Genomic DNA, 15,724 nt, shown 5'->3' on the forward strand with positions numbered 1-15,724 from the left:
TTTCACACAGGTCCAGTTGGTATTGTATAACTTTTTTGCTTCAATAAATAACATTATCATTTAAAAACTGTATTTTGTGTTTACTCAGATTGCCTTTGTTTTATGTTTGATTTTGTTTGAATGTTTGAAAATTTAGCATGAGATACACACAAATACAGAAGAAATCAGGATGTGGGCAAATACTTTTTTACAGCACTGTAACTAGCGAGCTACAGCTACAGCTTAATCTTAATTAGCCTAAATCTGCAACCATATTAATTGCTCTGTTATCCTTTCTGGTGTATCTTTTTATTTCAATTTACTATTTTTAATTTTATAAATTGTATTAATTTTTATGTTTATTTAATGTTGCTTATTTAATGCTTATAGATCACATAGAATCAGAGTTCTATCAGACATTTTGGTTAGAGTGTTGCAGAAACCTAAAAACTTAACTAAAATAAACAGCTCATATAATATTAGGTTTAGCTACCAACATTTTCTTAAGGTTGATATTAAGTGTGTTTGAAACTGTGTGTGACCACACTGACAGTCTATACACAGACAGATAATAATGAACGTGAGTGTGCTTGAGAAACCTTGAAGACGTGTGGGGCCGTCTGCTCGGCCATCTGTAACACCTCCTTCAAATATGAGCTCAGCTGCATTTGTGGCTCTCCACCCGTCATGGCGAGGAACCCCAGCGCCAGCTCGACTGTAGACAGTGCTTCACACACTTCACTGTAGCTCTGCAGCTCTTTCACCAGCTCGAACTGCGTCAGAGGCTGCAACGACTCCTGCACATACACAATACCATATTACAAAGAAGCAATAAGGCACTCAAAGCTGTGCTATATTGTGAATATACTGCTTAAATGTTACTTTAACTCTTGTGTTGTGTTCTGGTCATTTTTGACATTTTTTTTCTTATACATTTTTATTTTTTATTTCTTAATACAACTGGAATACATTTCTTGACTTTGTTCACATTTGGTATCTGAAAACACAAAAAATGTGGACCATATTCTTTAAATTGTTTTGGTTTTATTTAACTTCGTTACACTTGTTGTGTTCCCGAATGAAGGGAATGGATTAGACTACAAAATGAAGAAATATTAAGTGTTCAGCAGCATACAAATCCTTTAGATAGCACATATGTGCATGTGTGTTTGCACACACAAGTCCTCGGACATGTGCACAACACAACACACACACTCTCACACACACACACAGTGTGTGTTGAGCACCCTTTTATGCATCGTCTTTCCATGTACACTCTTTGAGGAATATTTCAATATCTGCTTATCATATTATGTTGTGTTTGAGCTCGTTTTAATCGGGATAGTCTGCTGTAAGTTACGATATGTCATTGACTCTGTTATATGTATGTTTCAGGAATAAATAAGGAAAACCTGACAAAAAGCAACTCCAGTTTATTATATTTATGTGTGTCAGTGGGAATTCCATTCACTAATACTCACTGCAGTTTGGCCTCTGAGTGAAACAAATTTCACTTATTGAGTGAAACAAATTTGCAATTCTACAAATTGAGACCTTTTAAACGATATGTAACACATGGCTATCTAATCTTTTTTTTATTTTTTTTTATTTTTCCCCTTTTTCACCCAATTTGGAATGCCCACTTCCCAGTGCGTTTTTAAGTCCTCGTGGTGGCGTAGTGATTCGCCTCAATCCGGGTGGCGGAGGATGAATCCCAGTTGCCTCCACGTCTGAGACCATCAACCCACGCATCTTATAACGTGGCTTGTTGAGCACGTTGCCACGGAGACATCCACCGCGGCATCCGCGCTCAACTCACCACGCGCCCCATCGAGAACGAACCACATTATAGCAACCACGAGGAGGTTACCCCATATGACTCTACCCACCCTAGCAACCGGGCCAATTTGGTTGTTAGGAGACCTGGCTGGAGTCACTCAGATTCGAACTAGGGAACTCCAGGGGTGGTAGCCAGCATCTTTTACCACTGAGCTACCCAGGCCCCCTAATCTTTTTTATGAGAATGAAACCGTTCTAATTTGTCAGCAAATTAAAAATGATTATTTAATAATTGGTAGGATCATCTTCATGCATTGCAAAGTCCAGATTTTAAGCTTCAAAATGACATCTATTTTGTTCAGATCAAGCAAGTGGTTATTAATTTATTATGTAATTATTATATATTTTTGTTTTGTTTTCTGCAGGTAGTGCCCCCCACTGGCCCGGTATGAGCTCAGTTCAATTAATCATTCTATCTATAAAAATATACAGTGCCTTGCAAAAATATTCAGAACCCTGACCAATTATCTCATATTACTAAATTACAAATGGTGCATTGAAATTTCGTTGTTTGATATTTTATTTTAAAACACTGGAACTCAAAATCAATTATTTTTAGGTGACATTGGTTTTATGTTGGGAAATATATAAAAAAAAAAATAATAAAATAAAAAAAAAAACTGAACCATCTTGTTTGCATAAGTATTCAACCCCTGTGCTGTGGAAGCTGCCAGGTTACACCAATGAAAGAAATTGCCCTAATGAGGACACAATTACTTTACCATTGGCATCCACCTGTGAATCATTAAAGTTGCAATCACATTTTCTGGATTAAAAAACCCATTGTTGAAGGATCATTGGTCAGGCTGTGAATCTGAAGGAAAATTAAGACCAAAGAGCATTCCACAGAAGTTAGAGATAAAGTAATAAAAATGCATAGATTAGGGAAAGGGTACAAAATAATATCCAAATGTTTGGATATCCCAGTGAGCACAGTTGGATCAATAATCAGGAAGTGGAAGCTGCACCACACCACCCAGGCACTGCCAAGAAAAGGCCGTCCCAAAAAGGAGACTAGTGAGAGAAGCCACAGAGAGGCCAACAATCACTTTGAAGGAGTGCCAGAGTTCAGTGGCTGGGAGTGGATAATGGTGCACCAGTCAACCATATCAAGAGCACTGCATAACGCTGCCCTGTATGGGAGGGTGGCAAGAAAGAAGCCGTTACTCAAAAATTACGATCTGAAAGTATGTCTGGAGTTTGCCAGAAAGCATGTGAGTGACCCAGCTGCGATGTGGGAGAAGGTTTTGTGGTCAGATGAGACCAAGATAGAGCTTTTTGGCCAAAACTCAAAGCGCTATGTGTGGCACAAACCTAACACTTCCTATGCCTCAAGACACACCATCCCTACAGTGAAGTATGGTGGTGGCAACATCATGCTGTGGGAATGCTTCTCATCAGCAGGGACTGGGCATCTTGTTAGAATTGAAGGAAGAATGAATGGAGCAAAATAAAGGGAAATACTGCAAGAGAACCTGCTTCAGTCCGCTAAAACAACTGAAGCTTGGGAGGAAATTCACCTTTCAGCAGGACAATGATCCCAAGCACAAGGCCAAAGCAACATTGGAGTGGCTCAAGAACAAAAAGATAAATGTCCTACAGTGGCCCAGTCAAAGTCCTGATCTCAATCCTATTGAGAATCTGTGGCACTATTTGAAAATTGCAGTCCACAAGCATCACCCAACCAAACTGAACAACCTGGAGAAAACCTGCCGAGAAGAATGGGCCAAAATCACTTCGTCACTGTGTGCAAAGCTGGTACATATGTACCCCAAAAGACTTAAACAGTTATTGCAGCAAAAGGTGGCTCGACCAAATATTAATGTGTGGAGGTTGAATACTTATGCAAGCAATTTCAGTTTTTTATTTTTCATAAAAAAATATTTCCCAACAAAAAAACAATGTCACCTTACAATAATTGATTTTGAGTTTCAGTGTTTTAAAATAAAATATCAATCAGAATGAAATTGCAGTGTACCAGTTTTACCATTTGGTAATATGAGAGAATTGGTCAAGGGTCTGAATACTTTTGCAAGGCACTGTATGTTCAAAATGGAGTACATAATTACTAGAAAAGAAGCTGATAAAGATCTAATGCAAAATCTTGTAATAATATATGGAATATCAGAGATTTATAAATAATCTTAGTGACCGGTCATTTTTGACTGGGAACACAAACTGTGTTAGCACAAAACGAACACAACACAAGGGTAGGGTGACCAGAGGTCACGATAAAATTGGGACAGTCCCGATTTTACAACTCTTGTCCCGTGTCCTGACGGAGTTACAGTCGGGATGCCTTTTTTCCTGATAATCAGTCTTAGCCTAATATTTTATGAAAATGATCATTGTTGTGCTTCATGCTTTTTCTGTATTGAAAAACTTGTGATGAATAATGAGAGAATCGTTCATTCCTGGGGGGAGGGATCTCTGCTGCTGTCTGTCAGCCCATAAGGAACGTTTACTCGTGCCTGAATCAGAATGAGCTTTATTGTCAAGTATGCTTACACATACAAGGAAAAAAATTGAATAAAACAATTGTAAAAATGTAAATTATATTTTTTATTTATAAAAAATAAATTTAAAAAAATGCATCCCCTTCCTAATATGCATCCTCTGACACAGTGGTTCTCAACCAGGTGGTTGGCAAACTTCCAAGGGGGCCTCAAGATGACTTAATAAGCTATAACATAATAATATAACTTGCTATAATAAATTTCTTTTTCTTTCTGTATTTACTGAAGAACATACCGTTCTTTTAACTTCTGGAATGAATCACAAAATTCGTAACGACTTTGTGTGTTCTGGGGGGCCTTTGAATATTGTCTTGGACAATGAGGGGCCTTGTAGTCAAAAAGGTTGAGAACCACTGCTCTGCCATACCATCAGTAAAATCACAACCCTGTATCAACGAGCCATGTGATGTCATAAACCACTATATGGATGGGATTTGTTTTATGTGTGGCAATGTAATGATTACAAGAACTTCTCATTTATTTTAATCCCGTCCAAAACGAGCATATCAGTATTTCTCCTGACTTTTCCAGTACTGCGCACATCAGTAAAGAATACAGTGTTTTTATGTTCTATAAAATGCCCTAAAAATAACCCAGGTAAAGGTGGCCCACTGTGAATTGACTTGCAGGTAAAAAGCCAGTGAACCTGTGCTGTCTGTGAGCACTTTAACTATTGTTGTTTCTGAAGTTCTCTGTGTCCTCAAATAAACGCTTAAGAAAATCATGCATCAATCCATATACATAACAGCCAGCGTTCACTATTTAAAGAGAAAGAAAGGATCATATTTTCTTTTGGTTAGGAAAAGTGTAGCCTCACATTTTGGGATATATTTTCCAGAAGTAGGCTACAAATAAAATTACATAACTTGAATGGATTTTTCATCTTTTTAAATTCAAGAGAGTAGAGCATTTTAATCTGTTGTAATTTGTCAAATATTCCAATTATGTAATTATACTATTACATTTCTTCTAATAATCCCATTATGCTCAAATTAAATTTTTTGTCATGGTCATCTGGTCACCCTACACAAGGGTTAAAATGACGGGCTGGATTTAATCTTCCTAAGGCAGATGATGAGAAGACTTACTTGTTGAACTTTGCTCTTCACATCCTTAAATATGATCTCGTAGTTTCTGTCATGTCTGCTGACCAGTGTCGGAATCCCCTGAAAAAACAACAAAATACATTTGTTTTACTCTGTTATCTACTCCTACACTACAAAAAATTACAGGTTCAACACAAGTTAAGCTCAGTCGACAGCAGTTGTGGCATTATGTTGATTACCACAAAAATTATTTCGACTTGTTCCTCCTTTTCTTTATAAAGAAAAATAAATAAATCTGTTCCAGTGAGGCACTTACAATGGAAGTGAATAGGGCCAATTTTTGAATGTTAAAATACTCACTGTTTCAAAAGTACAGACACAAGACATAAACAATGTGTGTTAACATGATTTTAGTGTGATAAAATCACTTACTAACCGCATCTGTGTAAAGTTATGGCCAATTTTACAACTTCGTTACCATGACGATGTAATGTCAACAAACCCTAAAATGACAATTTAAACAACTTTACAGCACAAATAATACACACGTTTTAACAGAAGAATTAATGTAAGTGCTTTTATACAATTATAATCTTCACATTTCTGTTTAAATCCTCCACTGTAACTCACTTTTTTTTAAATAAAAGGAGGGAGGACACAAAAGTAATTTTTATGCCACAAATGATGTTGATTGAGCTTAACTTGTAATGAACCCGGAATATTTCTTTAAAAAGAAGATTTGACCAATTTTTTTAAGAGGAAATTTTTTTTTTTTTTTATGCATATAATGAAAGTGAATGATGACTGAAACTAACACTCTGCCTATCTCCTTCTTTAATGTTCAACTGAATAAGAAAGTCACATGAGTTTGAAACAACATGAGGGCGAGTCAATGATGACAGAATTTTAATTTTTGGGAGAACTATTCCCTTACTATTTTTGCAAATTGTATTCTTTAATTCACTTTTTTTTTTTTTTTTTTTTTTTTTTTTACAGGAAAACAAGACAGAAATATAGCAGTAATTATTGGAGTCCCAGCAGTTCCCTTAAGTTAAAAAGAGTGGAGAAAATGACCAAAATTGCCAAATTTCAAAGAATAGATATGTCAGGGCCAAAATAATGTCATTACGAAGTACTCTAATTGCTATGTAGATATTCCATACAACATTTTGAGTTTTCAGAAACTTTTTCAAACTCCTCTTAGACTGTTGGTCTGATTCACAGGAAATCTGACATGTATCATCTTGAGACCCTCGTGACAATAAGTTATCAAAAGAATTTTGAATTGGCTCTTTGCAGTGCTGTGGATGACGTACATTAACAGTGATGTGTGGTTTGCCCTGTAGAAAGCGTGTGAGGATTTGTTGTTGTATGTTGGGCAGGTCATACTCAAGCAGCGTTTCCTGACCGCGCTCCATACTGTACTGACAGTTAGACAGCACCAGCGGCAGCAGATCTCGCTCGTACTCATAACGGATCACGTGCAGCTCCGTCAGATCCACTGGGCTCACAGTGTAACTGAAATACAAGAAATTTAGTTTAATGTTGTTCTTTTTACTCCTTTATTAACAATATAAAAGAGCAGAATCAAGAAATATTGTGAGGCAGATTTACGGTGTGGTCATTTCGGAATGATTGTATTTACGAGTTAAGCACACATGAACATCACCATAAAGTCGTAATTACAAATGGGAAACACAGGATTTTCTGTGAGCTCCGACTTTCCAAGTTGGGGGTGTGTTGATTTAAGACTAATGGCGGAAGCAAATTGTTACTGGTAATGATTCGATTTTACTTGAGGATTTTGACTGTGTAGTTTTGTTGTAAATCAGAAGATTCAGAATCAGCTTTATTGACATGTATGCTTACACATACAAGGAATCTGTCTTGGTGACAGGAGCTTCCAGTGCACAACAATACAAAACAGCAACAAGACATAGACAATAATAAAAAATAATAAAAAATGGAATAAAAATAAATAAATAAAAAATTTAATAGAAAATAAAGTATATATAGAATACACAATAAGACAGTATATATATATATATACACACACACACACACACACACACACACACACACACACACACACACACATATATATATATATATACACACACACACACACACACACACACACACACACACACACACACACACACACACATATGAATTGACTGGTATCTCCGCCTGGTACAGCAATAGCACCGCCTACAACCTGCAAAGGGTGGTGCGAACTGCCAGACACATCATCGGAGGTGAGCTTCCCTCCCTCCAGGACATATATACCAGGCAGTGTGTGAAAAAAGCTCGGAGGATCATCAGAGTCTCCAGCCACCCGAGCCATGGGCTGCTCTCACTGCTACCATCAGGCAGGCGGTATCACAGCATCAGGACCCGCACCAGCCGTCTCCATGACAGCTTCTTCCCCCAAGCAATCAGACTTCTGAACTCTTGATCTCCCACGATCAAAATACATCAGCACTGCACTTTATTACCCTTACTCTTATATCTCACACCGGACTGTCATAAATTATATTATTATTATATTCTCTCTTAACAACTTACTATCAACCGACAGCCTGAATGTCAATACAGTACAATACAACCTACTGTACATTCTATATATACTACTATACATACTTTTTTATATATTTTTTATTTTTATTGAATAATGTGTATCTATATTGTGCGTATTGTATACTGTACAGTGTATGTTATTATTTGTATATGTTGTAACTATGGGTATATCAGACGTTTAAATTGTGCTGTGTTAATTTGATGTTATTGTAAATTGGTATTTGTCTCAACACTGTCATGACTGCTATGTTGATCGGAACTGCACACAAGAATTTCACACACCATTGCACTTGTGTATATGGCTGTGTGACAAAGTGAATTTATTTTTTTATTTTATATATATATAAATATATATATATATATATATATATATACACACACACATACATACACACACACACACACACACACACACACACATACATATATATATATATATATATATATATATATATATATATATATATATATATATATATATATATATATATATACATAAATACACATACATATATACACACACAGACACAATCATACATACATTCACACAAACGTAGTGCAAAACTAAATACAAATCTGTTATATACAGTGCAATGGAATGTAATGACAGAAGAAGTTAGATGTGTTGGATAAATATAAAAAGACTAGACTGTGAATTTCACATAATTATTGCTCAATGGGGCATTTTTAACTGTTCATGAGATGGATAGCCTGAGGGAAAAAACTGTTCCTGTGCCTGACGGTTCTAGTGCTCAGAGCTCTGAAGCTTCGGCCAGAAGGCAACAGTTCAAAAATGTAGTGGACAGGGTGAGTGGGGTCCAGAGTGATTTTTCCAGCCTTTTTCCTCACTCTGGAAGTGTATAGTTCTTGAAGGGAGGGCAGGGGGCAACCAATAATCCTCTCAGCAGTCCGAACTGTCCTTTGAAATCTTCTGATATCCGATTTTCGTAGCTGAACCAAACCATACAGTTATTGAAGTGCAGAGGACAGACTCAGTGACTGCTGAGTAGAACTGTATCAGCAGCACCTGTGGCAGGTTGAACTTCCTCAACTGGCGAAGGAAGTACAACCTCTGCTAGGCCTTTTTCACAATGGAGTTAATGTGGGTCTCCCACTTCAGGTCCTGTGAGATGGTAGTGTCCAGGAACCTGAATGACTCCACTGCTGCCACAGTGCTGTTTAGAATGGTGAGGGGGGACAGTGTTGGGGTGTACCTCCTAAAGTCCACAATCATCTCCACTGTTTTGAGTGTGTTCAGCTCCAGGTTGTTTTGACTGCACTAGACAGCCAGCTGTTTAATCTCCCTTCTGTATGCAGACTAATCGTCATCTTGGATGAGGCCGGTGACAGTGGTGTCGTCTGCGAACTTCAGGAGCTTGACAGAGGGGTCCTTGGCGATGCAGTCATTGGTGTAGAGGGAGAAGAGTAGTGGGGAGAGCACACATCCCTGGGGGGCACCAGTGCTGACTGTAGAGGTGCTGGAAGTGAATTTCCCGTCTCACAAGCTGCTGCCTGTCCTTCAGAAATCTGGTAATCCACTTACAGATAGACGTGGGAACAGAGAGCTGGTGTAGTTTAGTCTGGAGTATAGCTGGGATGATGGTGTTGAAAGCTGAACTGAAGTACACAAAAAGGATCCTTGCATATGTCCCTGGTCTGTCCAGATGTTGCAGGATATGATGCAATCCCATGTTGACTGCATCCTCCACAGACCTGTTTGCTCGATTAGCAAATTGAAGGGGATCTAGAAAGGCTCCAGTGATGTCCTTCAGGTGGGCCAACACCAGTCTCTCAAATGACTTCATGACCACAGACGTCAGGGCAACAGGTCAGTAGTCATTAAGTCCTGTGATTTTTGGTTTATTTGGGACATGAATGATGATTGAGCGTTTGAAGTAGCATGGAACTTCACACTGCTCCAGCGATCTATTGAAGATCTGTGTGAAGATGGGGGCCAGCTGGTTAGCACAGGATCTAAGACACGTGGGTGAAACCCCATCTGGGCCTGAAGCTTTCCTAGTCTTTTGTTTCCGAAAGACATGGCACACCTCCTCTTCACAGATCTTAAGTGCAGGTTGAGTAGCAGGAGGGGGGTTGCAGGAGGTGTTGGTGTTTGCGTGAAGTGAAGGTCAGGGTGGGTGTGGGGTGTGAGATTGGGCCTTTCAAATCTACAGTAGAACTCAATCAGGTCGTCAGCCAGTTATTGGTCCACCACAGGGTTGGGGGTAGGAGTCCTGTAATTCGTAAGTTGTTTCATGCCACTCCACACTGATACAGGATCGTTAGCTGAAAACTTGTTTTTCAGCTTCTCAGAGTATCTTCTTTTAGCCACTCTGATTCCCTTATTCAGTGTGTTCCTGGCCTGACTGTACAAGACTTTTTACAAGACTTTATCCCCACCTCTGTAAGCATCCTCTTTGGCCTGACGAAGCTGCCTGAGTTCTGCTGTAAACCATGGTTTGTCGTTGTTGAATGTTAAATAAGTCCTAGTAGGAATGCATATATCCTCACAGAAACTGATATATGATGTAACAGTATCTGTGAGCTCATCCAGGTCGGTGGCTGCAGCCTCGAAAACACTCCAATCAGTGCAATCAAAGCAGGCTTGTAGTTCCAGCTCTGCTTCATTGGTCCATTGCATTACAGTCCTTACTACAGGCTTAGTGGATTTTAGTTTCTGTCTGTATGTTGGAAGAAGATGAACCAGACAGTAATCAGATAGTCCCAAAGCTGCTCTAGGGATAGAGCGATAGGCATCCTTTATTGTTGTGTAGCAATGATCCAATGTATTTCTGTCTCTGGTTGGGCATGTAATGTGCTATTTGTATTTGGGCAGTTCATGTGTGAGATCTGCTCTGTTAAAATCCCCAAGAATACAAATAACAGTCCGGGTATTGTTGTTCCGTGTCTGTGATTTGATCAGCCAGCTGTTGCAGCGCAGCACTCATGCATACATTTGGCGCGATATACACACTCACCAGAATAAATGAAGAAAACTCCCACGGTGAGTAGAACGTCTTACATTTAATAAAGAGTGCTTCCAAATTAGGACAGCGCATCTTCTTTAACGTTGTTACATCCGTACATCAACTTTCACTGATGTAAAAGCATGTTCCACCGCCTCTCGTTTTCCCTGTTAACTCCGTGGTGCGATCCGCTCTGAACAGCTGAAAGCCCGGCAGATGTAATGCGCTGTCCGGAATGGCTTCACTCAGCCAGGTTTCTGTGAAGCTCAAGGCAGCAGAGTTTGAAAAGTCCTTGTTTGTATGGGTGAGGAGATGTAGTCGTCCGTTTTGTTAGGAAGAGAGCGGAGATTCGCTAGATGAATGCTCAGCAGTGCTGTTCGAAAGCCGCGCCGATGGAGCTTGACCAGCGAGCCGGCTCATCTCCCTCGCCTGCATCTCTTGAACAGCAGAGCTGCGCCTCCGACTAAAATGTCCAGCAGCGCGTCCAAATATTCAAAAAACGGGAAAAGATTGTCTGGTATATGCTGCCCAATATTCAACAGTTTATCCCTCGTAAAACTGACTGGAAAAAGATTACTATACACAGGACAAACAAAAACAACAAAAGAATAGGAGCACTCCACACCGAGGCGGCCATCCGCGGCTCCATCATGATATATTCACTTGCTCACTTGCAATGCAAAAGCTTGTTGCTGCATAAACTGACTAAATGAATGTTATTTTCTGGCAAGTTTTATCGTTATCGTTATTACAATTAACCGTACAAACAAATGCATACAAACTAAACTACAGTTTAGTAAAACTCTAGTTTATATGTGGCCGCACTAGAATTAATGAAATAGATAAAGTAATTACACACCTAATGGGGCCTCATTTATAAAACACGAGCAAAATGAATGTGTAAAAAAAAAAAGCCGCTCTGACGTAAATTCTCAGATTTATGAAAGTTTACGTATTTTCAAAGTCAAAAAATTTTTCAAGTCATTTTCAAAGCAACTTTACAGAAAATTATGCTATAACAGAAAATAAAGCTGTAATGTCTTAGTCATCATTAAGCAATTAGATAAATATCGAAAAAAAAGTGTCGTTGGTATGAACCAACCATGTGTAAATCATGCGTACATGACATCCGAACGTTTTTTATTCTTTCAGACAAATTGCAATGACTAAATTTTGATAGAAGTGAAAATAAACAAGTACAAATTTACTAAATATCAAATGAGTAAAACTAACCTTAAATAACATAAATTAGTAAAAAAAAAAAAAAAAAAAAAAAACAAAGCTGTTCTTTATAAACCATATACTTAATTGAAAATGTTTCTTTGATGCTTGCATTTATTTCTTAAAAGTGTGCAGTTGTGCTCAAAAGTTTGCATACCCTTGGAGAATTGGTAATATATGTACCATTTTTAAAGAAAATATGAGTGAGCATGCAAAACACATTTTTTATTTCTTATGGGATTCATATTCAACTGTAGGTTATAACAGAATGGCACAATCATAAAACAAAACATGGCAACAAAGAAAAAAATGAAATTACCCCTGTTCAAAAGTCTGCATACCCTTAGTTCTTAATACTGTGTATTGCCCCCTTTAGCATCAATGACAGCGTGCAGTCTTTTGTAATAGTTGTCTATGAGGCCCCAAATTCTTGCAGGTGGTATAGCTGCCTATTTGTCTTGGCAAAATGCCTCCAGGTCATGCAAAGTCTTTGGTCGTCTTGCATGAACCGCACGTTTGAGATCTCCCCAGAGTGGCTCCATGATATTAAGGTCAGGAGACTGTGATGGCCACTCCAGAACCTTCACCTTTTTCTGCTGTAACCACTGGAGGGTCAACTTGGCCTTGTGCTTAGGGTCACTGTCGTGCTGGAAAGTCCAAGAGCGTCCCTTGCGCAGCTTTCGTGCAGAAGAATGCAAATTGTCTGCCAGTATTTTCTGATAACATGCTGCATTCATCTTGCCATCAATTTTCACAAGATTCCCCATGCCTTTAGAGCTCACACACCCCCAAAACATCAGTGAGCCACCGCCATGCTTCACAGTGGAGATGGTATTCTTTTCACTATAGGCCTTATTGACCCCTCTCCAAACATAGCGCTTATGGTTGTGACCATGAAGCTCTAATTTGGTCTCGTCACTCCAAATTACAGTGTGCCAGAAGCTGTGAGGCGTGTCAAGGTGTTGTCGGGCATATTGTAACCAGGCTCTTTTGTGGCATTGGCGCAGTAAAGGCTTCTTTCTAGCAACTCGACCATGCAGCTCATTTTTGTTCAAGTATCGTTGTATTGTGCTCTTTGAAACAACCACACTGACTTTTTCCAGAGCAGCCTGTATTTCTCCTGCGGTTACCTGTGGGTTTTTCTTTGTATCCCGAACAATTCTTCTGGCAGATGTGGCTGAAATCTTTCTTGGTTTGCCTGACCTTGGCTTGGTATCAAGAGATCCCCGAATTTTCCACTTCTTAATAAGTGATTGAACAGTACTGTCTGGCATTTTCAAGACTTTGGATATCTTTTTATATCCTTTTCCATCTTTATAAAGTTCCATTACCTTGTTAGGCAGGTCTTTTGACAGTTCTTTTCTGCTCCCCATGGCTCAGTATCTAGCCTGCTCAGTGCATCCACGTATTTATACACAGACACTAATTGCAATTTAAAAAGCCACAGGTGTGGGAAATTAACCTTTAAGTGCCATTTAAACCTGTGTGTGTCACCTTGTGTGTCTGTAACAAGGCCAAACATTCAAGGGTATGTAATCTTTTGATCAGGCCCATTTGGGTGATTTCTGTTATCAATATGATTTAAAAAGGAGCCAAACAACTATGTGATAATAAATGGCTTCATATGATCACTATCCTTAAATAAAAGAATTTCACGATTTCATTTTAAATAAAAAAAATAAAACAATTTAATGGTTACAAAATTTCACAATTTCTGCCAGGGTATGCAAACTTTTGAGCACCACTGTAGTTTTTTTTCCCAACTCAGCTTCTTAAATTTTATATTGTTTTTTTCAGCATAAGTGCTTGGCATTTTCTCAGAAAAAATGTATACCCTCTAATGTAAATGGTTGGACAGATTTTTTAATTTTTTACAAAGCTCTATAGTTTAGGTTTCACTAAATCAGTACAGACACTGATATATTGCGTTCAGTTAATAACGTATGGTCAATGATAATGCTGTTAAACCTATAACTAAACATGTCACGGGCAGGTGCGTTCACAATACAATGTGTAAAAAAATAGAAAAAGCCCTGCACACTGTCATTTAGCTTGCAAATCTTTATTAGCTCACAGCGTTTCGGCCAAAGACCTTCTACATGCATTTCGTTAGTTTCTCTGAAGATTCTTCCAGTTGCAAGGGAAGTCCTGTTACGATCATACTTCAGCCTACATAAAGTTTCACCAGTGATGTTGGCAGTGTGCTCAACTGAACCAGAGAAGGTTAATAGTGGTAGACCTCTTTATGCCGGCATAAACTGAATTTTTTTTTTTTTACACTAAAGCTTAATGGTCAGACTTTTTTATTGACCTCTTGGACTGTTTGATTCACAAAAGAACCACCGATGCCAGAACATACGAACTTTCTTTGTGACCACACCAGCGTGTTTTCTAAATCAAAATTTTGTGATTTGAATGCACTTCCTTTTAAAACCCTTTCATTACTGTTCAGCATATCCCTGTTCGCATTTAGCCTGTCTGATGACTTCCTTATTGGGCGTTTTCTTGGGCGTGGATTACGATAATTGTGAATGAAAATGCACGCCCCATATTTACGAATGTTTGTATTCACTAACATACACACCTTTATCTAACAAATCAGGGGTGTTTGTGAATCCCAAGGAAATTTTTTGTGAAGGCCCATTTTATGCGTAAATTACTCAGAATGCCAGCCTCCGCTACAAACAGATTCCAGCCTCCGCTAATAAGTGAAAAAAAGAGAAAATATGAAATTGCTGAATGGGTCGGTTCTTTCCAATTAAAATCACTTGAACGAACATAACATCGTATTTACCATTTCCGACCTTGTAAGTACGAACTTCCCAGGAGGACTTGAACGCACCACTGAACTTGCATTATCCACATGTGCATCACAGGCCAGCAACCATATACTGTTTTTGGACATTCGGACACCGTCCACACTGCTGGGCCTGGCATATAGAGGAGCATTTAAATATGCTAATGCGCTTACACGCTATACATGGCCCAAATATGAATAATATACACCCGTTCATTCTTCGATTTCGGTAAAAGTACAATTTAAGTCTCAAGTCTTTAGGATGTGTTTTGCTTGGTTTATTGTTTTCCGGATTTCCCCAGAAAATCAGCACAGAAAATGTGAAAAATGTTCCATCTGGGTCTGCTAATGACTTGCTCATCTACTGCAGATCTTACCCAGTCTCCTCTCTGGTGTGTTTTTCCACAGTGTAAATGAGGTCATTATGAAGGGTGATGAGATAGCTGATGAGCGCGGTGGAGCACAAGCCCAGACCTCGTCTCTGAGGCAACAGCACCTGCAGATCTGCGTCCCAACCCAGATCATCCTGAGTGTACTCCACTGGCAGCTTTATCTCACCTGCCACACATACAAAATGTCATTTCACATTCAGCAGTGGAAAAAAAATAAAACACGCCTGTCCTGTAATTACTCTGCAATGGCACTATGTAGGAGTTGCTTACCTGTGGTGGCCAGAGATACTCTGAGTTGGTTCCATGTAGACAAGAAGACTTTAATCTGTTTTTCATACCAAGCATTAAATGACGCTGTTGAATGAAAACACAAAAGGGTTAATGAAGT

The 15,724-nt window shown here is 38.8% G+C and overlaps 1 protein-coding gene across 2 annotated transcripts in view; it reads right to left on the bottom strand.

Moving 5' to 3' along the window:
- The window catches only part of rnf213a (ring finger protein 213a), a 104,428-nt gene that overhangs the window by 8,070 nt on the left and 80,634 nt on the right, over window positions 1-15,724 (bottom strand). For both annotated transcript variants that reach the window (XM_051714302.1, XM_051714301.1), the window contains exons 61-65: window positions 15,607-15,690; window positions 15,322-15,502; window positions 6,697-6,898; window positions 5,423-5,500; window positions 579-776 (exon numbers count right to left, since the gene is read on the bottom strand). In XM_051714302.1, the coding sequence (XP_051570262.1) occupies window positions 579-776; window positions 5,423-5,500; window positions 6,697-6,898; window positions 15,322-15,502; window positions 15,607-15,690 (743 nt within the window). The remainder of the gene's footprint in view (window positions 1-578; window positions 777-5,422; window positions 5,501-6,696; window positions 6,899-15,321; window positions 15,503-15,606; window positions 15,691-15,724) is intronic.

This window comes from Myxocyprinus asiaticus, chromosome 13, assembly GCF_019703515.2.
Source record: "Myxocyprinus asiaticus isolate MX2 ecotype Aquarium Trade chromosome 13, UBuf_Myxa_2, whole genome shotgun sequence".
Taxonomy (NCBI): domain Eukaryota; kingdom Metazoa; phylum Chordata; class Actinopteri; order Cypriniformes; family Catostomidae; genus Myxocyprinus; species Myxocyprinus asiaticus.